We start from the raw sequence: 24,846 nt of genomic DNA, 5'->3' as shown, positions 1-24,846 counted from the left end.
TATTGACCTGTTTGTGTGGCCAGAAAATGAATTGCTCCCCTCGCAAAGTCAGATGGTTTGTATTCAAAGTAAAGCCAGGTTACTTCTCTGAGAACTTGTATGATTTTACCTCCTCGTATTACCATGTTTGACCTCTGGTCATTTCCATAGAATGACACTTTGGTTTATTTCATAAGAGAAAATTAAAACTAAGATGCTCCTTGGCAAGGATAGTTTCCCTCTGTAATTTGATTTGTAGTGAGTAATACGGGAGGGTTCTTTCATCACATTTTGGAAAGAACAGATACACTCCTGCCCTGGACAAGCCTGTATTTAACCTTCCCAACACCTAACATGCTGCAGGGGGTTGCTGTATCCATAGGAAACTCCTTTTAAGTCTCAGAGACTAGGAACTGATGGAGCAATTGGCATGGGCAGAACCAGGATGGAAAACTAGGTCCTGATCAGCGAGCTCTTGAAAGCTCTTTTGGCCCAGTCCTGCTGCCTCTGATTGCAGTAACAAGAGCCTTGCTGACTTTGGCACTGGGTGATTCCCCACTAGGGAGTGGGGATTATTGGCATCTAACAAGCCTAAGGGGAAATCTAGAGCTTGTTGATGCACTAGCACTAGAGTTTCAGATACTCCCAGCAATGCTTTAAATCCATCTCCGATCCCTATTTTAATCATGTATTTCCATTTATGGGTTTTAAAATTTCATAGCAAAATGTCCTGGTAGATAAACCTTTAAGAATTTAGTAGGAGTGAAAGCAATTGGTTGTTGCAGGAGTTCTGTGGGGTTGGTTGCAATTACACTGCAGTTCCACAGGGGAAGAGACCCTTCTGATATTTTCTTTCCAACCGTCCAGTAACTCCACTGTGGGAATAAAATTCCGTGCTAAGTGTGTAATGGTATTCCACAGGATTTGTAAAGTTAAGGTTCAGAGCTAATGCAGACCGATTTCCACTGATGCCCGTGATGATTTATTTTATTGCTGTACAGAGATTTTTATATTCTTGTGCAATTCTCTCTCTCGACCTTTCTAGAAGACAAATTTAGACACAGACACTCCTTTAACATGAAGCATGTTTCTGCTGCAAAAAAATCCTGCACAAAATATCTTATACCAGATATTTGTGCAGAAATGGCTGGGAGCAATCTTGTGTATCCAGTGGCCAACATAGCCCCCAGTGACCCTCAGGCTGGCAGTGCAAGCGTGGGTGTGATGCTTTGGTTTCTGCATTTCCTCCCCTGCTCTGCCATTTGGTGATTGTTGCCAGGGCCTGCAGCTGTGCTGATAGAGCATCATTAAAGATGTTTATGTTCTTTTACTCTTCCTCCGCCTCCGAAGTGACTTGGCTGCAGTGACCTTGCTGCTCTTGTCGTAGTGGTGCAGTCAGGGAGCTGGGATGGGCTGGCCGGCCTTCGTTGCTTTCCTTCGGTAGCTTTTGGCAAGGAAGATCTGGGAGTGTTCTGTAGCACCTTCTAATTTTAGCCTGCTCAGCCTGCATTGATTGACCTAGGGAAGGCAAAGTGCATCAGTGTTATCTAGAAGTCCCATCACTTCCCGCAATACCCGCAGGTATCAGCACTGCTGTGTGACAGCTGGACTGGGCACCAGCCTGCAGGGATTTACTGAGCGCATTCAACTCCCTTCCTTTACCCTAGGAGCTGACTCCTACCACTGACATTTCATAAGTGTCATTTTAACTTATGGGGAGGGGTTGACATAAACTATAGTTTCACTGGGAGAATGAATCAGCTTTTGTAAGGGGCTCTCTGTATTACCAGACTCTGTTCCCACCTGTTCTCATCTGAATGTTGCCCTTTAGCTTCACTAGCCCATCTTTATCACTAGTGGATATCTATGGCACATATGTTTATGCAGCAGATGTTATCAGTTCCCTGATTTTGTTTAGCAAGGCTAAATAAGGCAGTTTATAACTGCATTAGTAGTAATTTTATTTACTTGTTTATTTTTGACAACCTTCTAGCTATGACAAGAGAGAAAATTGGGCTATGTTGCCAGTTGGTATAGAAAACACAAGAAAATGTGCCTGGAAGCTCAGTTCTGGTCCTTTAGATACACACTAAATCATAGGGAAGTTTTTAAACCTTGGTGCTGTGTACTTAATATTGATATTAATATTAAACGACCATGTTTTTCAGCCCTTTAATATCTTTTTTTTTTTTTTTTTTAAATTTTTTTTCTGTACTACTTAGGTTGGTGCTGCAACATGGTGATGGGAAGGAAAAGCTAAGTGTCATCTGAAGATTCATTATTTCTTTCTGAACCTAGTCAGTATTGGATTCAAGTTATGGAATTAATATATTCAAAGTTCAAGAACTCCTGTCCTGAATTAGAACTCCATGTCCTGCCCATGTGCAGTAAGGATTACCTTTTCAAAAAAGTATTTTAAATATGTGTCTTTGAGCAGGTGAGAATAGTTTCAGAAATATTAGTGTGCTGATGCCATCGTTCCTTTAGAGGTGCTTTTTTTCTTCTACCAGCACTGCGGTTTCCCAACTTAGAGCATAATGTGGAGAAACGACCTCGCTAGGGTCAGGGAGGAGAGGGAGCGCTGCAGATCAGAGGTTTCCTGTGCTCATGTTTGTGTGTGTTTGTCTGTAATCCCATTTCTACTCTCAGGACGAGGTCTTGAGATGGCAGCTGGACTTAGCACATCTCAGATCAGCTGCCCAAGGGCCTTGATGCCCTCTCTCAAACCCTTTTTCTCAAACGTAGGTAGCCTTTGCTTCCTCTTTGATAGCTGAAGGCGCTCTCTTACCTGGCAAGCAAAGGCAAGAAGCCATTCAGATACACAGTCGAGGAGGAAAACTAGCAGTAAAGAGAGAAAAGGTGCAGCTGCACTGCCTAAATTCAGCAATTTGATGGAGGTGCTTTTGTCCATGTTCTGAGCAGAAATATGCTGAGGTTTCAAAACTTCTGGTGCAGATCAGAAAGACGCAGGATATAACCCATTTGGTATTGCCAGTTCTAATCAAAATAAAACCCAGCAGGCTAACAAATTAATCATTTTGCTACTGTTATAATGAGACACTTTATCACTTGCTACTAATTGGATATTAACTGATTGGCATATTGGCTATTTAAATGTTGCCTGATGCCCCACCTATACCCAGGAAAAGCTCTTTTACTCTTTCCCGTATAGCCTTTTGGGAACTACTGTACATCAAAGGTCCTGCTAGTCATCTGTCTGAGCAGATGTTGCCTTTGTAATGATTTACTGCAGCGGTATTTCCGAAGGTTTCCATTTCTATGGGGTGTGTAAAGTGTTTTGGCTTTGCTTTGTGCGATGTGGCACCCTCAGAGGCTGAGGGAAGAAGGTAAGCGGTGGTTATTACTTAATCAGTCATAATGTTCAAAGAGGAGTGGATTTGGGCTAAATTCTGGGCTCTCTAAAGGATGCTTTGTGCCATTCCCTGGGGAAACTGCTGTATGAGGAGCCGGTGTGCACAGACGTATGTTGGTGGGCACCCCCCTTTTGGCCTTGCACCCCGTTTCTTCGCATTGCAGAGGGTCAAGCACACAAAATACTGAGGGAGCCTTTATCCCCTTTAATCCGTTTTTTTCCCTTTTAGCCCTGTCACAGCCCCCGTGTGCCTGAGGCACCCAGCGGTGCCATGAGGGCACCTGCACCCCCTCGGGCACAGCCCAGGCCCCTCCATCCCCTAAAAATCCTCAAAATTTGTCTCCGTGCCTCCAGGAGGGGACCTGGGCTGGGCGCGCTGCGCCTTCTAGACTAGGCGGGGCCGCCGCGAAGCGAAAAATCGGGGTTTTATTTTTATTTTTTATTTTCTTTCCCTTCCAGCCAGCGCCCAGCAGGGCGGGGCGGCACAAAGAAGATGGAGGGCAGCGCCCTCGTTGCCGCCGGGGCTCCTCACAGCCCCTCAACCGGCACCGAGCCGCAGGTGCTCGGCCCCACCGGGACCCCCCCCGGACCCCCCCAAGCCCCTCACACGATCGCGCCCCCCCCTCAGCCCCCTGAGGGGCGCCGCAGCCCCCTCAGTGAGGGTGTGTGGGGGGGGGCGGCTCCCCCCCGCATCCCCTCCTCGCTCGGCCCCTCCCCTCCCGTAACCCCCCCCTCATTTGCATCCCCGCCGGGCTCGCAGCCAATCGCGCCCCGAGCTGCGCGGCCCCGACGGGGAGGGGAGGGGGGGGAGAGAGAGGAGGAGGCGGCGCATGCGCACTGCCGCCCGCCGCCGGCGCTCGCCCCCTCCCTGCGCGGCCGGGGCTGGGGCTGAGGGAAGAAAGGGCTGAGGCGAGCCCAGGGGCGGCCGCTGCTCCCCGTGCTGCCGCCTGCTCCCTTTTTCTTAGGATTCCCTTGAATTCAGGGACCGTTCGTTCTCATCTTTTTTTTTTTTTTTTTTTAAATTTAGATTTATTTTTTATTTCTTAATCGCGTTTTCCTTTCTTCCTGAGGAGGGGAGGTCGGGGCAGCGTTCGCAGCGCGGCAGACAATAGCGCCGCAGCAGCCTCCCCCCCCCCCCCTCCCTCCGGCTCCACCAACAGCGCCAAAAAAAAATAAAAAAATCTCTATAGATCCAGATATCTATAAATAAAATAAAAATCAAGAGGCCGAGATGTCGTACCAGGGGAAGAAGAACATCCCGCGGATCACGGTGAGCGGGGGCCCCGGGTGGGAGGGGGGGGCAGGACCCGGGACCCCCCCTCAGGCGGGGCTGGAGCCCCTCAGGGCGAGCCCAGAGGGGTCCCCACCAAGGGCCGGGCTCTCTTTTTCCACCCCCAGAAGCTTTTTGGAGGCTCACCCCACAGCCCCCATCCATGGGGAGCGGGGAAGGAGCCCTATTTATCCCCCCCCTCCCCGATTTCCTTTGCCTGGCTGCAGATTTAGGGCAGGGAGCGCGGATCCCAGGGCGCTAACTTCGCCTTACGTAAGGCTCGATAATATTCCTTTCTAACGGGCTGCTCCAGCCTTTCGTGTTGTTTTTTTTTTTTTTTTTTTTCCTGACAGAGTTTTCATCGCTGGCACCCCACGGACACACCCAGGCGAGTCCTCCTGCCTCCGGCACAGCAGCCAGCTCCCAGACAGGGCTCACCAGCCTGACACCCGTGTAGGGGGGCTCGGGGCTGCCCTAAACAGCCTGTGGGGAGCACGGTGATGACCGCAGCATCCTCCTTTTTTAGGGGAAAAGCCGGTTTTGCTCTAAGAGTCTAATGGCAGAGGCTAGAAAGATGCCCGTGCTTAAACGGTGCTGGAGGTTGCTGCCGAAGCGCTGCTGGGGGCCAGCAGGCTGACGCATTTTGCTCGTGACCGAATGCTCTGATTTATGTTACGTGCACCCGCTGCAGCCATAAGGATAGGGGACAGGAAAAAAAATCGGATCCTGCCTTTATTTGCTGCCGTATAAACCCCAAATTTGTCCGCCGAGGCTGATGCTTGAAGGCGGCGGCTAATCTGCCTTGAGCCATCTTGTGCCTACATCGATGCGTACAAATTGACTGCATCGATGGAGTCAAATTCAGCAGCAGGCCCCTGCACGGTGCCGAGCTGCCTCTGCTTTTGTCTCAGAGGTGGCTGAAGCGAGCAGCAGGATCCGCACTCCTTGCAGAGCCTTCGTGCAGCTGCAGCAGGAGACCTGTTTACTAGCCGAAGCGTTCAGAGCATCCTTCAAGCAGTCCAAGGGGCATTTTTGCTCATCATGATGTATAAATGTCTCTCTCTATATATTATTTTCTCTTCCCTAATGGCTGCTCAGTGCTTTAGGACTTGCTGTCAGTGGCAGTAACCAATTCCAATAGCAGCCACCCTTTTTAATAGCACAAGGAGCCTGCACTAGAGGTGGGCATAAATACTGCAGTGTTTCTGGAAACGGTAAACATGTAGGGCAGTTCTGCTGTAGCGTCTGGCATTGAAAGACGAGCGGGTGTTTCACGCCCTGAGTTAATTCATTCAGGCTTATTGGCATTCATGGCAGATCCGAAATTGAAATCTTGCGTTTTTGCTTTGTTTTTGAAATCGGTGGTGTTATTCGTGGAAGCTCTCCATTGCAGCAGTAGGAGGAAGGAGAAAAAAAAAAAAGGGAGGGGTGGAAGGAGAGGCATTTAATACCTCATAGGTCTTTAGTGGTTATATAAAAGATGGATATAAAGGTATAAATCGGTAACTGATGCAATTTGTGTAGCCCTCTTGGTGTTCAGAGCCGTGTCAGCTGAACATCTGCTGCTCCAGCTCCTTGGTTTTCTTATAAGCTCTTTGGGAAAAAGCTTGGTTCTTTTATTCTGTTTGACCACTGGAGTCCCGATTGAAAATGAGGGCTCTGAACACCCCTGTCACTGTCATTTGCTGTAGGTTCGAGGCACCCCCAAGTTCAAGTCCTTCCCTTTTTTCCCCCTTATTGAAGTCAGCTTTTGGTTTCATCAGCCTTCCCCTGGGCTGTGCTGGTGTAGCTTTGTCTCGTTGCAAAGACGCTTTGGGAGGGGGAGAGACGATCGGAGTAGCAGTGCAGAAATCGGGGTCGAGGTGTGGATTAAATGGAGCGCTGCCTCTGCGTGGTTTGGTTTCAATATGTGCCTGTGTGATGTAGGGAGTGAAGGAACCAGAAGAGCACAGCCCAGCTTCTGTCTTTCATCCCTGAGCAGAGCTCTGCGGAGGGTGTTTCACTCTTGTTTATGGCTACTGCAAGGAAGAGAAATTTGGTTTTGACCTAAAATAGCCGCAAAGGCGTGATGCGACCTGGGCTGCGATACAAAGCGCGTTGTCTGATAGCTGCCTTGTTATAATTACCTTTCTGTTCCTGCCAAACTGCCTCCTAATTGGAGGGCGTTTTCATAACACGGGCTTTAAAATCCTTCCCTTGAAGTGAATTTGCTAATGCGCGCTTAATTTTCATCTGATTGTGCAGCAGTGATCTGGAGGGGCAGTAAAAGTATCCGCTGAATTGAAACAGCGCAAAGTTGGACAAAATGAGTTTGTTTGTGTTGTGTAACCCCTGGCAACAGACTTTTGGTCCATTTCCCTGACAGCAGTTGACTCATAGCTGTCCAAGTCATGGCCCCAGTGTGTGGGTGCATGCAAGAAACTCTGCATACAACCAAGGCGGAGAAAACAGGCGCGTGGCTATTATGCATCCCTCGAATATCCTTTAATGCTTTTGCTGCAGGTGATGGCGTGTGCTGTCTTAGCAGGCTGTTGGAACCCACCGCCTTTTCCGTTCAGACATTTTTTTTTTGGATCATCGGCGTGATGAAAGGACTTGCAGATGAAATAAAATATTTTATCTTTCCAGTTGAAAGTGCAGCAATTGACTGGTGTTTTGACGTGCGCTTCTGAATAATGCAGAGCTTGTTTCCGTCTCTACTTTTATCTCTGAAGTGACACTGCAGACTGTCAGCTTCCTCACAGAGTAATTATGTATTGTTGTGTGCTTCTTTGTTGCAGAGCGATCGTCTTCTGATCAAAGGTGGTAAAATAGTTAATGACGACCAGTCCTTCTATGCCGACATTTACATGGAAGATGGGTTGATAAAGTAAGTGAAGTGTGATACCACGGTGTGATCGGAAACGTACTGCACATTAGCAAGGAATAATTTACTCTGTGTGCCATATTAGGCTGCAAAGAAAAGTATTTCACACACGTGCTGGCGTTTGATGGAGGAACTTGAAAAACAAGGTGTTGAATTAAAAAAACAAATGGCCCCAAACCCCGTTGCTGTTAAAGCCCAAGTGGAAGGAGGTGCTTAAACGTGCTTAATTTTAGCTGTGCAACTAGCCCCATGCTGGGATGACACACATGTTTGAAGTTATCTGAGTGTTGTAACATTTTACCAAGTTATGACTTCAGATATTTTGAATCCAGAGGTCAGTACCCTGACACATATAACTGTTCTAGGGCGGGAGACTGGGCTCAGGTGACCTCTTGAGGTCTCTTGCAGAGCTGTTTTCTGCAATTCCATGATACAAGGATCAATCCCCAATCCCTTAAAGCTAATAAGGATCCTGTTGTTTTAAAGGAGAAGGTTCAGACCTCTTTCCAGTACGCTTCTGTGTTTTCAGTCCTGAAACATGCATTTCTGGCACATTAAATATATTACAGATATCTTTGGAAAATTACTCTTAGGAAAAAATGGATGAGCCAGAGGTTACAAACAAGGAATTTTCCTGCTCTGGCTAAGACTGAGCACATGTGCTTTGTTAATCAAGGTTAAAAGTTAGAGGAGCCAGCCAAAGACAGCTAATTAATTGCGATGTGTCATCCACTATTGCAGTTTTAAAAACAAATCTGTGTGAAGAGCTGGACTGGAGAGGGCTTTGGGGGTCCCATCAGGAATCTGGTAACTGGTGTCTGCATGGGTTCATATTTGTGCAGAGACCACAGAGTATTGATACATGGAAGGGAAGCAGATGATATAGAGGCAAAAATTCTTTGTGTGTTCTCAAAACAACGCTCTGCTGCTAGATAGCAGCACAGTGCTCTACATCAAGTGCTCAACTGCCATTTGGTAACCCCAGTCCAGTCCCAGCAAAGCTGCTTTTGTTGTGTTTGGTGCAGCGATGGGTTCTGCCCGGTCCCTTCTCCTCTCCATCTGCCAGCGTGGCTCCTTCCTTGCCTTCTTCTTAAGGCTAACATTCCCCCTAGGTCCTGAAGCATTTGCACACTTTGCTCGCAATTATGCAGCTGCTTCGAGGGGAAGAATAACATGTTATCAACTGTGTATGCTGATCCTGTACATCGCTTTATATGGAAAAAGAAAACACCCAAGGTTAAGCAGCACGAGGGGGTGTGTTTACAGACAGCGTGCCTCATCTCTCGTTTGTGTCTGACTTGCTGTTTGGAACCTGTTTACCCAGGCAAATAGGAGAGAATCTGATTGTGCCAGGAGGGGTGAAAACTATCGAAGCCCATGGCAGGATGGTGATTCCCGGAGGGATTGACGTTCACACCCGCTTCCAGATGCCGGAACAGGGGATGACATCTGCTGATGACTTCTTCCAAGGGACCAAGGCTGCGCTGGCTGGGGGCACCACCATGATCAGTAAGCTGGCTGCTGCTCTCTTACAAGAAAACTTTATTTTTCTCTAGTAGCAAGAGAGAAACTGTGGACTGTACAAGTGGCAGCAGGTTCCAGCAGTGGGGATTTCTGATGTCTGGTCAGCTTGCTGAGAAAAGCTTCTGTAGGGGTGGGAAAAGGGATGGAAACCCCGGGGTTTCTGTGCCTTGCAGCTGTCAGTCAGTTCACTCTTGTCCTCCCTGTTGGCAGGATTTACTTTGGTCCTCGTGTGACTTTCCCACTTTCTCCGTAGGTCTGCTCCTACTGAACCCAGTGTGACTTTGACCTCTGGCTCCAGTATGAGCAGCAGGTTCTCCACGCCCCTGTGCCTCAGTTCCCTTTCTCCGTGATGCCTGAGACTCCAGGAGGCTTGAGCTCTTTCACCTGTAAGTTGCTGCACATACAGAGAGGGGAAGGACAGCTACTCCACCTTGGGCTGTCTGAGGATGGAGAGGTGCCCACTGTGCAGTAGCCACAGCAGCTGGATGCCAGTGGCCTGTATGATGCATCTTTGAAAAGTGGGCCACTTATTTAAAGATTCACACAGGCCCAATTGCGTGTATGCAGCTTTGGCACCAGGAGTTTTTAATAATAAATGAGCGTTGTTCCTTTTTGTGCTCATATCCTCTTTTGGAGGAAGAAAGAATTGGGAAGTGAAAATGTCTCAAAATAAAAACCCAGACAAACTGACTTTCCTGCTGATGGCAGGATCAGACCCCCCTGGTGTTCCCCTCTGGCTCCAAAATGTCTCATAAATGACTTCCCAGCTAGCTGGCACCACTCACCTTGGCTACAGGTGCTTGAATTGTCAGAGCCAGGACCTCAAAACTCTGTAAGTGAATCGCTGTTATCCTGCTTTGAGTTGGAGATTAAAAAATGAAATAATAATTGGGAACAAAAAACTCTCTGTTCCAGTGCTGCTGATCACATCTAAGCTGCACCACGGCGCCCTGCAGTCTGTTGCTGCATGGGGCAGTCAAGGATAAAGGTGTAGTGTGGCGCAGTATCTGAACATCTGGCGTTCCTTGGCGTACTGTGAGGTGCTGCCATTTCACAGGAGGGGGGCTGAGGTACAGAGGAATGAAAGAACGTGGTTCTGAATAAGTCCTGGAGTCTCTTGTCCAGGCCAGGTTTGTAAAGAGATCTTAGGCACAGCTGGGGATCAGCTGAACTCTCCTTGGTTCAAACCCAGCAGCTTATGAGCTCAAACATCCTCATCAGGAGAATGTCGGGAGCTCTCCTTGATCTCTGGCCTTGTGGCTGGACTCAGGTTAACATGGGGCTTGGGAGGGGGAGCCAGGGGTCCAAGCACAGCCACCCTAGTTCAGAAACGGATCTGTTTCTGGGCCTGGACTTTACAAAGAGGTGTCTGGCCTGTGAACTTGGTCCTGAAATAACCTGGGGAATTATTTTTTGTAGTGCTATTGGTTTGGAGTATGAAGTTTGAGTGTGACGATAACCTCACCCACACAGAACGTGAACTGGAAACGTAGCTGTGGATATTCTCAGTGTGCACACTGTTTGCCTCAGTTACTCAGATACCCAGTTTGCCTCTAAATCTTTGCTGTCAGTTGAAGTTAATAACAGCGAAACAACGTTTTCTTTTCAGCTTCAGTCCGTTGACTTTGTTTCATTGGTTGTTGGTACATTATCCGTACACCTGGTTCACGTTGTCCACTTTCATCACCATTTTGTGCTTCTCTGTTAAGCTGAATTAGATCAAAATCACGTTCTCTGTCATCTGTATCTAGGCTTTTAACAGCATTATTTCCCCTGGGGCACTTTTAAAAACATTTTAAGCAGAAATGGCTTAGGCCAGGTTTTCTAAAGCAGCCCTTCCCTTTGGTTGCCCAGTTTCACTTGTGCAAAGCCCTCATACTTCAGAAGTGTTTAAACCTCTGTGTATGTTGTCTTTATGACTGCAGGATCTGAATTATCTCACTAGTGGTGTCCAGAACACATCTCGGAGTTAGGAAATCGGAGGAATCCTCCATCTTCTAACTCCTCCTTATTTTACAGCCCCATGTAAACGGCCCCATGTCGGTTATGTGGTTTGCCCACGGATGTAGGGCCTGTGGCTAAACTGGAAAATGGTGCTCCTGTTGTCCCCACCAGCCTTTCCACTCTGCCATTCTGCCTTTCTGTCTCAGATTAGGACCCCAAACTGCACAGTCACCTCTGAGCATCAAATGGCTTCCTGGTGCCCAGCAGTGTTCAGGGCACCGTTCCTGGTGGGCAGGTACCAGCGACTGGAACCGACCGTAGGAAAGTGGGTTAAATAATCCAGCTAGACTTCAAAGCTTTGCAGACCGCTCTGTGTCAGCTCAGCTGTGCTCTCCGTGGGGAAATTACACCGCTTGCAGAAATGGCTTTCCACAAGGGAGCGAGCAGAGCTGCCCACGTGAACGTCTTCTCGGTGGGTGGCCGTTGGTTGCTCCCGAAGCAGGTGGGAGTCGTGGTCGATTCCAGCATTTATTCTGTTCTGGTAAATGGGGCAGCGTTTAGCGAACTGAATTCGTAGCATCACAAGCAAATTGCAGCCTGAAAATGGTGCGAGCTTGGTGTGCATTTTAAATGCTGTGCTGGGACTTCTCCACAGAGACTGCTCCTCGTGGAAGTGTGTGGAGCTGCGTGCCTCCATCCATCAGGCTTTTTTGGAAGAGCTAGCCCGTGGATGTGGGCTTTGTGGGAAAAACACCCACAATTCTTCTTTTGTGTTTCAAGCAAACTTCATATTATCAATTTACAAACACCTTTGCTCCGTACGTTTTTCTCTTTTATGCGTAGCCTTCATTTTGGGCAGGAGAACAGGGTAATTGGCCTCACGGTTCAATTTGTTTCACGTTTTCACACAGGAGGGCACTTTAAGGCCGTTCACAGCCTCCATCGTAGGGAAATACTTGTTTTCTGTGCGTTTTTCCAGCGAAATTAAAACAAGAATCTTGGATAGGTTTCTGCTGGTTCTTGGTTTCATAAAAGCTGTGGGTGAAATCCTGGCTTCAGCAAAGTAAGGGAGAGTTTTGTCACCGACCTCAGCAGTGCCAGGAATTCGCCCTGCGTGTCTGCTTTGCTTTCACTGAACTCCTTGCAGCTCAGACCAAATCCAGTGTTGTTCCTTTAATTCACAGGTCGAGCACATCCAGGGGAAGCGGACAGGAGCTCGAGGATGTAACCTATTGTTTCCAAGCCCTGTTCCCTTTTACTTCCGTTCCCCTTTAATGCAAATTCAGTGCTCCAACATCCGAGGCAGGAGAATTGGATTCTCGCTCAGTGTCAAACGGAGCAGCCCCGTTTTCTGTGCGGGACCAGTGGAGGTTTATCCAGATCTGGAACGAGGGTCAGTGGTTAGCAGTGGTGTGCCCTGAGCGAGCCCTTTTCTGCCCTACAGCACATCAGTTCTGCAGGGCTCTCAGCCCTTTTTCTGTTGCTTCTCTCAGAAGTTAGGGCTGATTTTTTTTTCTAGCTTCTCGTTCCGTGGACGCCATCTGAGCAGGAATTCCAGCTATGATCCTTCTGTCTCTGCCCTCCTCAGTGCCAGAGGCACATAGCAAGGCTTCAGCTGACTTGGCTAATGCATGAAAAATAAAGCCGGGGGTGCTGTGCAGAGCTGCGAGGTGAAATGTGGTGCTGCCATGCGATTGTTCTTCCGAAAAGGTAATTGGCACGATCCTGTTCCTGCCTTCAAATGCTGTTGTTGTGGGCATGTCAGCAGAGGGTGGACAGCGTCCTGTGTGTCCTAGGAGAATACTTCTTTGGATTCTTGCCCTTTTGAAATGTCAGAATGCGGCGTTTGGGCGTTGCGCTGAGGATTCCAGGATGATCTGCAGAAGGCTTTGCAAGAGGGGGATGCGTTAGGTGGGCTGTGCCTCATTTGGGGTAGCTTCCCCAAGATCCCCTTTGTTCTGCGGAAAAACAGTCCTTCTGGAGTTTTGAGTCTGAAGTTGTTCTTTCAAGGAGGTTTCTCAGCCATGGAGCCTCTGGAGCCACAGTTTTATTGGGCAAAAGGAGGCATTTTTGAGCCCCCGTCGTCCCAGCTTGAGACAGGTGGTGCCTTAGGACATGAAACGTTTCCTGGAGCTATTAGAGAAGAAAGATACCGCAGTTAAGAGCAGGGTGGTCTCAAAGTCCTCTGATCGTTCAGCTGCTTATTAGCTGTGATGGGCGAAATCCCCTTCAGCACCAGTGGTAAAACTCCCCCTGACTTCAGCAGAGGCAGGATTTCCCCTCTCTGCTTCTAGCCCTTCGCAGAGGACGCAGCTAAGCCGTGTGTATTTATTGGCGCGCTGATCCTCCAGCCTGGTTAATGTCCCAGCGAGGACGGCGTCTGCCTGGGCCAGCTCCCACCCACATTTCAGCCCCCCCCGTCCCACCGACTGTGCTTTTCCCCGGGTATCCGCCATCCCTGAGCGAAGCTGCTTGCTGACATCGCCTGTGTTGACTCAGTCGACCGCTGTTATAATCACAGAGAGAAATTACAGTGCGAAGAAATTCCAGCTCGTTTTGGCTCGGCGACTTGGAAGCCAGCTGCCTTTTGAACTCGCCTTGCAGTTACCCTAATAACACGGGGAACGTGCACCGGGGATGGGAGCTTTGTGTCAGAACACGAAGGGGAGCTTCACATGGACGGCACTCTGCTTCCTAGGGCTTTGCCCTGCTCTTAAAGAGAGGGCTCACGTGCAGGGTGTGGGGGTTTCAGGGCTGTTAGGTGCTCAGCTCCACCCCATGCCTAAGCCAGCTGACGTGGGGGCTCCTAGGTTATCACCACCTCAGCTTTTAGCAGCTTGTCTTGCCAGTCTAGCTCAGTTCCTCACATCTCAGTTTTTGAACTGAATGCCACTTGGGAGAACGGAGCCACCCCAAACGAGATCAGAGCCTAAAACTGCAATAGGGTGAGTGTGGAGGAGGGCTCGGGAAAGGGCCAGGCAGCTTGGCATGGGCTATTTCCACCACCAGCGAAGAGTGGATCATCTCCTACCCCCCGGCTGCTGCTCCTTTGCTACCAGGATTGGTCCCAACGTGGTAGAGAGCAGGAATCTGCCCGGTGGCCAGAGGGAGGACAGAAGCAGAGACCCAGAGGGAGGAGACGCAGCAGCGGCCTGGCAGTAATTGGTGGCCGAGCTGGAAGCACAAACCAAGTGTTTTGAGTCAAAGGGCAGCGACCACAGGGCTGCAGCGGCTCACCAAGTCTCTGCGGCTGTGCGAGCATGGCACCGCGTTGTTCTGCAGAGATCTGACTCGGTTTTGTTGCTTTTTGCACCCTGGCAGCAGAGAGAAAAGAGGAACCGTGCGGCAGGGAACCAGCACTTGGGGCACGCAGAGCTGCAGCGTACAGCTTGCCTCGCTTTCCAGCAGCTGGCAGCGGTTCTGCTGCAGCAAAGAAACGTCCAATTCTCTAGAAATCTAATGAAAACGTCCTCTAGCTTGTACCTCGGTGATTTATACGGGCAGAGGGCTCCTTGAAGGCTGTTATTAAGATAATGACATTACCACACAGGAGCACAAAGTCCCTCTGGCCCTTTCTCTCCTCTCCCCAGCTCCCCTTGGTGCCTTTTATACCCATGCAGTGCTCAGCCTCTGCACCGGTTCACGCTAAATCTCGTTTGCTTCACTGACTCCCAGCTTCCTGCCGTCCTGTTTGCTGCTTTCCTGCAGAGCAGGCGTCAAATCACGGGTGAGAAAGTCCACCAGAAATGGGGGTGGGACTCCCCCATCGCCAGCTGCGCTTCTCAAGCTTTAAACCATCCCCGTGCTGTTTCCTTGCTGCTGGATGGGATCGCATCTCTTGCGATGGGGCTTCCAAAGGGGTCTCATTGGAAGCAAACGAAGGGAATCTGCCAAGCCCTTGATGTCTCCTGCCAGCTAGCATGGTAGGAAACAGCTGTGAAGTCCTCAGCATACTTGTGGGGATTTCTTTTCTATTTTTTTTGGTCTCCTTTGGGCTGCAGTGACAGTTTGTTGTGTCTTTGCCACTGAGGGAGTGGGCTCCTGTGAGGAGCAGCTGAGGACCTGAGGAGCTGTGGAGCTTTTCCTGAGGTTGTGCAGTGTCTGCGGTGTGGCAGTGGCGTTAACCTGTCACATCTTCAGCCTAAGGGCTCTGCGTGCTGCCTGGGCTGTCTTCCCATCCTAGAAATCAGGTGAAATCAGCAATCTTGGGCCTGGAAAATGGTCCTGGGGAGCCACTGCCATTCAGCACAGCTTGCCTGTAAGCAGATTTCCACAATTTTTCCATCCTCTGCCTTCCCCAGAGCTGTCCTTGCCTCTTTGGAAACACCGATTTGGAGCCCAGGGCCCTGGCACCACTTCTCTTTTGCCCCATTGTGCCCTGGACCCTGTCGCAGCAAGAGGAAGGAACTGACCTCGATTTTTCCATCCATCCGAAGCGAGGGATTTGGCACTGGCTCAGGAGAAGTAACCAGTGGTGTTTGTTTATGCACTAGCACTTAATCCCTCTTATTCCATATCCTGCGTGGAGCAGGGTTTATGTTCTCTCCTTTGAAGAGCTGCTTTTCAACGCTTCCCTTCTTTTCGTGTGCCCGGTGCTGCAAGTCCCATGCCTTACGGAGGACACTCGGGGCGAAAACCCGATGGGAATCACTTGATAGTGCGTTGTCTGTGCTGCCAAGCTTGAGCTGGATCCTCAACTGGCCTAAACAGATCACTGCTGTCTGGCCAGAACAGCTGGGAGCCGTAAGCAGGATGCTGTTGAACCGCGTGCTGCATGCACACAGAAGCTTTGCCCCCCAAATTCTGCAGGCTAGGTGAAGGCAGGAGGAAAGGAGCAGGAGGCCAGTGCTGGCTCGGAGCAGCTGGGACCGCAGCTGGTTGGCTTCACGAGGAGCTGCAGCGACTTCACGGGCATCTTTCCAGGGCCTTTGTGGGATGTGGGTCCTTTAACTGCAGTAGAGAAAGGGGAAAAAAAGTCTCCAGACCCAGAAGTCTTCCACCACCGCTGTCACTTACCCAGGATCTTAATGGAAAAGGCCGAGGCCTTGGTGAGGTGCAGGTGTACGAGTTGGGTCCTCTGGTTGCTGCAGACTGAATGGCAGGCCGTTAATTCTGGCAGCTAATTTTCTTTTTTTAAGTAACTTCATTTGCTGTCTGAGACAGGTTTCCAGGGCATGTGTTAGATCTTGCTAGATAACCTGGCTTAATCACCTTCAAGTTGAGACAAGGTCTTGAAAGAAGCAGCAGGAAATGGTGCCTCCAGCTCTTTTCTTGGCAGGGTTCTCTCTGCCTGGATTTTTCCCCTCCTCCCAGCGTTCAGTCCCTTGGCTTTTACCTTTCTGTGAGCTTGACTCAGCAGAAACCCTTGTCAGACAGGAACTTTTCACTTTCCACGGTGGGAATTAGCTTTGCCTGTCAAGAGAAGGCAGCAAGTGATGCCTGGAAGAAACGAGGGCTCCGACTAAATGTGCCGTGGCTCACTTGGGGCGGATTCAGCCGAGCGCTCTCAGTGCAGTGGAGCTGGATGCCTCGGGCCAGCAGAGCCTTTTTCCATCTTTTTCTCTGCCACTCGCCTTCAGTTCGTCGATGCCACCCGTTCCTTAGAAACTGCCTCTTTTTAATCTTCCTGGTGAGAAGGAGAAATGTGGAAGGAATACAGATGAGCTCCTCCCGTCTGGCCTACTTGAATCATGCTTTCAGATCACCAGTTATTACCAGCTTGGGGCCGTGCCTGCTGCTTTGCACGACCCTAACTCCCATGGCAGCCCTGTGCATCTGTAAGGAATGTGGGATGGGCACTTCGGAGTTACAGCTTCTGCTGAGACTTTTTCTTCCCTTGACACACCCCAGGGAGTGTTGGCACTCGCTCTGTGACAATATTTAATTTATCTGTGCTAGCTGTCCATGACAGCAGATAGTTTTGTCACCGAGGGGTTATAAGCTTTAATTCAAGTTCACCTAAACACGTTAGAAGTCCACAGAGGTTATTTTTACCGTGAGCTCAGTGTGGGAGTGCTGGGTGCCACCTAGCAGTGAGTCCCTGTCCTCCTGGCTGCCATCAGTGCAGGTGCAGACCCTGCAGTGCACGATGCACAGCTCTCGGTGCTGGCAGGATGTGAATTAAAGGGTAAAACCTGCAGGAGGAGGAGACGAGGCGAGCCCTTTAGGCTTCCCGGATCCCCAAAGCCTGTTTAAGCAATAGGAAGGAGCACCAGACTTTACCATGCAAATGTGAACGGGGAAATCTCTCATGGTGAATTTGCAAAGCCCATCAAGCAGGGCCGTGCTTTTGGAAGTTCCCCTTCCTGGCCACTTCTGGGGCAGATTTTCACCAGCTTGCTTTGTTCCTGGAAGCACTCACATATGTGCAGCGTGTGTATTTTTGGAAGCTGGGGGCTCGGGGGTGTTTTACATATGAATGAAATCCCTGGCACGGCCCGCAGGCACCGGGAGCTGGTGAAGGAGTTCCTTGAGGCTGATCCCGTATTATTACCCAGCGCCGCTTTTGTGCAAAGGGGGAAAGTTCCCAAAGCACTGCACAGCAAGAGGTGGTGTAACCCGACAGAGCTTCAAAATCATAGCAGAGCATGGCAGCTGGGGGTTCTTCCCAGCTCAGCACACAGGAACCGGTTTGTCTCTTCCCAACAGAGTTTTATTTCTTTCAGATCTGATTTTTCAGGATTGGTACCAGCGTCCAAAGAGAGGAGTTCAGCATCTGATGGGGTACGAACTGCTTTTCAGACTGATGTACAGAAATTTATGCTCCATGAACTAGAACAGTTTTGTGAGCCATTGTAGGACAGCCGTAGCTGGAGAAAACCCCAGATGTGTGCGATGTTCTCACACGAAGCAGAATTTGGTCGTGGTATCAGGACCAGCATTGGCTTCTGCTGCTTGGTTGGACCCTTTGCAATGCAAACACCCCGTGAAAGGGGAAATGGCAGCTGTATGGAAATGAGGCACACCGAGCTGCCCCACAGCATGGATCCAGGGCAGCTCGGGCTCTAGCTCAGTCTGGCTTTCCTGATTGTGGCTGAAAGTTGAGGTGTTGGCTGTGAGAGTTGCCTGCAAAGGCTTGGTGGGGCTGTTTCAGACCCGAGGGAGGGAAATGGATTTCTGGGGGTTATGTCCCACATTTGTCTCTTTAAGGCTGATCAAACCAGTGCCTCCTACAGGTTAGTACTGCAGCAATCTCAGCAGCGAGTTTACAGATGGCCAGAGCAGGGGTGTTTGGAAAATGGGTGAGTGCAGCGTGACCGTGCTGCTCGATCTCTGTCCCATGAGAGGTTTGTTAGAGAGGGAGTTTGGTTGTACCTCTGCACAGGGATGTTTGGGCCTCGCTCAGACCTCGCTTTCTTGCCTGTAACAGTTTGACAGCTACCAAGGTGAGTGGTGTAACTGGGAGCAGATTGTTCAATTCTTACCAGAAGTGGAAGTGACGGAATGGAGGTTGATGAAAACCTCTTCCTCCAAGCCTGATGTCACTTCGTCAGAGCCAGGGATAGAGGAAGGCTCCTTTGGCTCTTGTCCAGCGAGGGGAGGTGTTTGTATGGCAAATGCACAGGGGGAGAGGACAGGTTCACCAAGCAGAACGTATTTTTTTTCCCCTCATTTCTCCCATAAACTGTTTAAAAAAAGAAAAAGCAGAGAATAGGAACTCCTTGCATGTTGTTTTATTTATTTCTTTTTGAGGAAAATAAAAATCTGTTGTCCTGAACGCATGAAACCCTCTCAAAACCATCACAGATTTCCACTGCAAGAGTTCTGGTTCTGCAGTTGTGTTCCTCTTCGTCTCCAGTGCCCCCCTGAGACAACCACGGGCAGCAAAATGCAGCCGAGAGGCCAAAATCTGCTCTTAGTGACGGTGATGCAAAACCAGAATTGTTCCAGCTCCCCAGCTGGTGGAAAAAGCCTGGCGGGCAGGGGAGCTCCGCTGACCTGAGAGGGACAGAACTGCCTTACGGCGCCTGATCTTTTGTCCTCTTCTTTCTGATCGGACTTCTGCCCCTTGGCTGCTGCCGCAGTTGTGTTTTGCCTTGAAACCCATGGCTACAGGCAGCAGTTTGCTCAGTCCCATCCCCTAAAGCTTCACAGGCCAATTTCTAGGGAAGTCTTTGAAGTCCTGCACATCTTTTTCGCGAGCTTGAAGCGTGCAGTATGCCTGAAAGAAAGAGCAAGGCTTGTAATCACTCGAGTATCCCTGTGGAACTTGGCTCCCCTCCTCCTTTACCATGGTGACCCCCCGAGATACAAACCTAGCCTGGATCTACAAGAAACCTGCACTGGAAAGAAATGAAGCCTTTTTTTTTTTTGATCTGATCTAACTACGTGGTCATTCCAACTGCTGGAGAGGGTTATTAATTCTTGTTTGGACATGCAGCTTCCTATTCTTTCAATTTGGGTCCAAAAGCCATGAAATTATTAATCATATTTTGGATCTCACCGGACAGCTAAAAAGACGAGGGAAATGTCTGCATGACATCAGTGAGGGAATAACAGAGCATTGCAGTCTGCAAATGTAATCAGCGCGGCGCAGATCCATCCCATTCTTCTGAGGCTGCTCCAGGTTCTGATTTTCTCTGCATGGAGCCTAATAAAGTGGATCCGAACTGACAGAAAACAACATGTGATGTCATTCAGCCTGCCTTTTCCTCTAGTGCTTTGGCAGACGTGCACAAGCAAGCGGTCTCCGTGCAGTTGTGTTAGCATGGGGAATGCCACTCGGTGCAGAGTTCTCGCCCTTCAGGATGATCTGTTTTGTTCTTGGGGGAAAAGCTGTGGGGATAAAACTCCCAGCTATGCAAAGCTAAGATTTGATTGCTGTATCCACAGGATGTTAAGAAAATTCTTCATTTCTATTCCCATTGCTTTCCTGTGGTCTCACACACCAGCTTGTCTGTGTCCAATACATGAAGCAGAAAGCTTAAAAGCTGTCTTGCAGCTATCCTGCCTCATCCCAGATCAAAAAGCACAGCCCAGACTGTGGTTTAGAGGAAGAATTGGCTATGAAATGAGAACACAAGAGATGCATGCCTCTTTTAGGTCACTTGACTTCAGATTTCTGAGCTCAGAAGAAATGCCGAGGTCTCTTTCTAGCCTAAATCAATGCGGAGTTGGTGAGCTGGGAGCCGTGTTTTGATGCTTCAAGCCCCAGTCCTGTTGCGGAGAGGTTTGACTTTGGAACAGCCATGTTACCAGACAAGGCAGCTCTCTGTAGCTCAATTTCTTGACCTCTAAAAGGATCCCAAGGCCATTTGACTACAGCAGAAGGGATTGCGGCATCCTACAAGCTGCGAGTTCGAACTCTTTGGCTGAAGCAAGGTCTCTGATTATGGGATAATCTCCTGCGAAGCTTCCTTGGCTCGGGCGAGGGCCTGACTTGCAGTTCACGTGTGTGGGTTTTGCTCCACTCAACTTTCGTAGCATTTCTCCCAGTCCCCACCGGTGCCAGCAGAACGCCGCTGCCGCCACAGACGAGCAGCAGCTCCTGACTGCTGAGCACGGAGCCGTGCAATCACCAGGGCTGAATTTAATTACAACCCTCTCAATAAAATGGCTCGTGACAGAATGTACAACTCCATAAATTCACCAGATTTCATCGCATGCAGTGGCTGTGAAGATTAAGTAGTATTAAAGAGGCAGATGTGTTTATAGCGATCAAGCTGCTATTTAAAGTTTGGGGTTGGGGAAATCTGCCTGCTAACAGAGAAACTTAAATGTCAAGGATTTACACCTTATAAACTCCTCTTAAACAATAGGCATGGTTAATGCTAGCAGGAGCCTGAAATAATGTGTAAAACTGCACTTTGTAATAGTGACTGGAGCCCTGCGTCTATGGCCTTATTACGTACACAGGTTTTGGGGCCAGTTGGCCCTAATTCCTTTTCATATCGACCGTATCACATAGTTTTTCTCTTTCCTGGTAGTGGCGTTCATTAGCTGAAGATGGAGGAAAAACTTCATGTGTGCTTTAGATGACACGTAATTAAACCAGTCGAAAAAAAACCTCTTTACAGGGGAGAGCTGGAAGCAAGGACTATTAATAGAAACTCCAGGAAGAGGCCGTTAGCAAGCCAAGGCCTGCTCAAATGAGGCAGGATGGAAAAAGGAAAAAAACCGAACATGCCACAATACCAGGAAGCTATAAAACCCATTAATCCCCACCCATGAGGACGGCCGTCCAAAAAATAAAGGTTTGTTTGCAGCGCGAGGCTACGAGCTGAATTCAGCTGTCCCAGCGAGCTCTGGAAAAGCAGCAGTTTCTCCTGAGCGTAGCGAGGGGTCACAGGTATCAAGGCAGGGCTCTCAAACCACGTTTTGGAAAGCTTCGAAAATGCCAGAGAGATCTCGGAGGGGATGTTTGATGGCTTCAGTCTCACAGCATCCTGTAGGCTGTTGGTTAAATCCTGCAGGTGATCCCTGGTGCCCGTGCAGCACAGCCGCCTCCGTTCTTGTACCAGGCAGGAGCTGCAGCCATCCCCCTGCTTTGGAGAAGCTCTTACGGACCAAGAAGCCACAGCACATCGGGGTTTGGAGGAAGAAGCCAAGAAATGATGCAATGTTTCATGAAGCCACTGTGCAGAGCCGAGATCGGCTCCATTTTAAGCGTGCTGAGCTGCTAGCTGGTGGCCTGATACGGCTCCAGGGTCAGCGAGAGGATGCAGCAGCTGAATTAAGAGCAAAGGGATTTTGAAAGGCAGCCCTTAAGACCTGCACTGACCAGTGGTATCGGTAGCAAATGCTCACGCCTTGTGAAAGTGATGCTGTCACCTCTACCCGACTTAGGTTTTCATGCCTACATTAAACCAACGCTGCTCTGTTTTCCCCTCTGCTGGGAAAGCTCCCTCGAAATCAATTGCTCCGAGCTTCTGCCTTCCCCTTTCACTTAGCACCGAGTGCCTGACCAGTGGCTCTCTCTTCCCTGCAGAATCCAGCCTTTTGGGCTCGTAGGATGCAGCATTTTGGCGTGGCTGAACGCCAGCCCTGCTGTGTTAAAGCCCCGCATCACCTCGGTTTATTGGCTGCTTCTAATCTGGAGCTCCTTAATCCGCCCGAGGAGCAGCGAGGGGTCGTGAGAGGCAGTAAAACAGCCACGGGTGACGGGCTGGTGGGAGCTGGAGCGTTTGGAAGTGAGTACAGAGGCACCTTGTGAGCAACGTGAAGCTGCACGTGCCGATGGGAGAGCAAAAGCTGGCACGGCAGCGAGGTGCTGAAGTCTTGCTGCCGGTGGCTGGAACAATCCTGGCACGTGGGCACCCAGGTGCTCACATCCCCCTGCGCTCCAGAGGGTGGCGAGCTCTTGGTTTGGCTGGCAAAAAGACAAAATGCAGTAATTTGGGAATCTCATCAGCTTCTTACCAAGGGAAAAATTAGATTTGTAAAGCGCATCCTCCTCTTTTTTTCCCAGAAAGTGGTTATTTTCCTGATGGAAACCAGCTCGCTACCTTCTCGGCTGTAGGCTGTTGCATTTTGGATCCTGTTCCTCAGAAGGTTGCAAGATAAATCTGCAGAAGGTTTGCAGTCCATAGCTGAGAAACCACCGTAATCCTAACCTCAGCTTTGCCTTTTAGCTTGCTGAGAGTGTGTTTTAAATAAGGAGAAGCATTAGGATTAAGCCCGAAATTCAGTGAGATTCAGGGAGCTGCTACAAGGACCACAGCTATTTCATTCCTCCTTTGAAGCTTTCAACATTGATGAAGTGCTACTGAAGCGATCTTTTCCTTTTCTGCCTTTTTCTTCCTTTTGTTTCTTTTTTTGGGAGCAAGCCTTGAGCTTAAAATGAGTCGGCAACTTCCTCTGCAGACCTCGGTGGCTGACATCATTTGCGCGAGGATAATCAACAACAGGAAGACGACATCTGGGCTTGGAAGCAGGACGAGATCAAGGCTGTGGTGGGCTGGAGAGCGGAGGGGTGACCACGGGCTGCTTTGTCTCAGCTGAGGCCGCTCCATCTGCTGCAGGAGCCGAGATTTTTGCTTTGGGAGAGGAGAGGCTCTCCCAAACGTGGGGAGTAAGCCGGGGGCTTCCCGAGGGAGGAGGAGGATCAGTGAGGTCAGGCTAGCACGGCTGCTTTTCACGTGGGAAACCTCCAGGGTAATGTGCACGGCTGGGACCGCTGCGTGCTCCGCAGGCTCTCCGAAGACCTCGTGGCCTCGTGGCAGATGATGCCCAGGGGTCATCTTGGGAGCCTGGGGCTGTGGGAACCTAGCAGGATGGAGCTCGCATCAGCTGCTTCGTAGTGCTTTGAAGCACGGGGACCTAAAGAAAAAGCTTTTTGTTTTGCTCCCAGCTCTTGAGCTCTGCCTGAGGGCTGGAAGAGCTTCCTCTGAGCTGCGTGGGGGCGCTTCCCACCCTAGCACCCAGCAGGAGGAGTTCCACCCCTCGGTTGTTTTAACAACTGGCAGGCGGTGCTAACACGGAGGAGACATTTAGCCATGTCCGAGTTACCTCTGCGCTGATATTTTGGGCTCAGAGGATGTGAGAAATGGGGACGTGCTCAGCATCTGCTGCTTCTGCTGCCTCGCCTGCAGCAGCCCAGCTTCCCTCTGGCTCCAGGCACCCCTGGTTTGCTCTGCCACGGTGCTGCTGCCCCGGCTCCCTCTGGAGCAGTGAAATCCCACATTTTTGAAGGCTGGGGGTGCACATTCGGGCTACCTTCTTGCTGAGTCCTCCCGTGTGGATGTGCTGAAGGCGTCTGTTAGTGACGTGTCCCATTTGGATGGGGCTGATGGGCGATTTGGCTCTCGGGGAGCTCGAGGGAGCTGCGCTGAGCTGTGTCGGCAGCACAGCTTCCATATGAGATATCCCCAATCCCCTGAGCCGGCTGTAATGCACATATGCACCACTATCCCCGGCCTTATCCTTATTGTAACCAGCTGGGGGTTGACTTGGTCAGAGATCTGATAGAGCTCCCTCACCCCTCTCCCACTCCCACAAACTCCCATTACTCATCCTTGGGCAGCGCATGAAATGGGGGGTGATGGAGCTCTGATCCTAAACACCGGAGTCATTCCTGGGGCTCCTTAACCCCTTGGTGTCTCAGAATTCCCTAATGCCATCCAGCCATGCACTGCCTTGGGGTTTTCAGAGCTCTTTTGGCACCTTTTGTCTAAATGGAGACGGATTTAGGATAGAGATTAAAGAGGATTTGGGGGCTTTTTAAATAGTGAGGAAGACAGCTCTTGTGTTAAGGCCATTCCTGAAAACCTGGGTTTTCTCCGTGTCCCTTCGGTAACGCAGCGAGAATGTCATTCTTCTCCTTGTTCTTCATTCTCTGTAAGCTACAGATTAACTTTGGCAGGGTGACAGCGGGCTGCGTCCTGGCCAAGAAACAATTCAGCCTGGAAGTCAGCGGAAGGTTCCTGACCGTTACAGCTCGTGGAGGAGCAAGGGGATGATTTTTTTTTTTTTTTGCCAACAGGACAGTTGATCGGCTGGTGGAATTCGGCTTCCTTTTCCTGAGGGTGGTGAAAACTGCATCCTTCATCTGGTGCCAGCCACCAGGGAAATTTCAGAGCTTTCTGTCATGGCACAGAGGAGCAGGATGCTGCTCTGAGCGGGCAGACAAAGGCCTCCTACTCCTCAACCCTTCAGCCCCTGCTGATTAAAGCTGCGTGGATGATGCATGGCAAAGAACTGCACATCCCATCCTTCCCTTTGCAGGCTAGCGTGGCGCTTTGAGGAGCAAACACAAGCTTTTTAGAAGAAAAGCAAATATTTTAACTGCCGTTTGCTGTGTCTTGTAGCTGCCTTTGCAAGACAGAGGGGGTGGGCAGAGCTTTGCAGGATGGTTTGGGTCATCCTCTTCCCTTGGTGTGGGTTCTGCACGTCTCAGACACCAGAGATGCTGTTCCTGCCCCGGATGGCTGAAGCCCACGGGTATTTCAGGAG

General features: G+C 50.0%; 1 protein-coding gene across 2 annotated transcripts in view; it reads left to right on the top strand.

Moving 5' to 3' along the window:
* Positions 1–24,846, top strand: part of DPYSL2 (dihydropyrimidinase like 2) — a 51,712-nt gene that overhangs the window by 5,738 nt on the left and 21,128 nt on the right. The window contains exons 1-3 of one of the 2 annotated variants that reach the window (XM_084499416.1): positions 4,239–4,622; positions 7,403–7,491; positions 8,813–8,997. In XM_084499416.1, the coding sequence (XP_084355542.1) occupies positions 4,584–4,622; positions 7,403–7,491; positions 8,813–8,997 (313 nt within the window). In that variant the 5' untranslated portion in view covers positions 4,239–4,583. Of the gene's footprint in view, positions 1–4,238; positions 4,623–7,402; positions 7,492–8,812; positions 8,998–24,846 lie in introns of those variants that run through there. The other variant, XM_084499415.1, reaches the window with a different exon arrangement.

This window comes from Aythya ferina (assembly GCF_964211825.1).
Source record: "Aythya ferina genome assembly, chromosome: 27".
NCBI lineage: Eukaryota > Metazoa > Chordata > Aves > Anseriformes > Anatidae > Aythya > Aythya ferina.
This window is presented reverse-complemented; position numbering and strand designations above follow the sequence as displayed.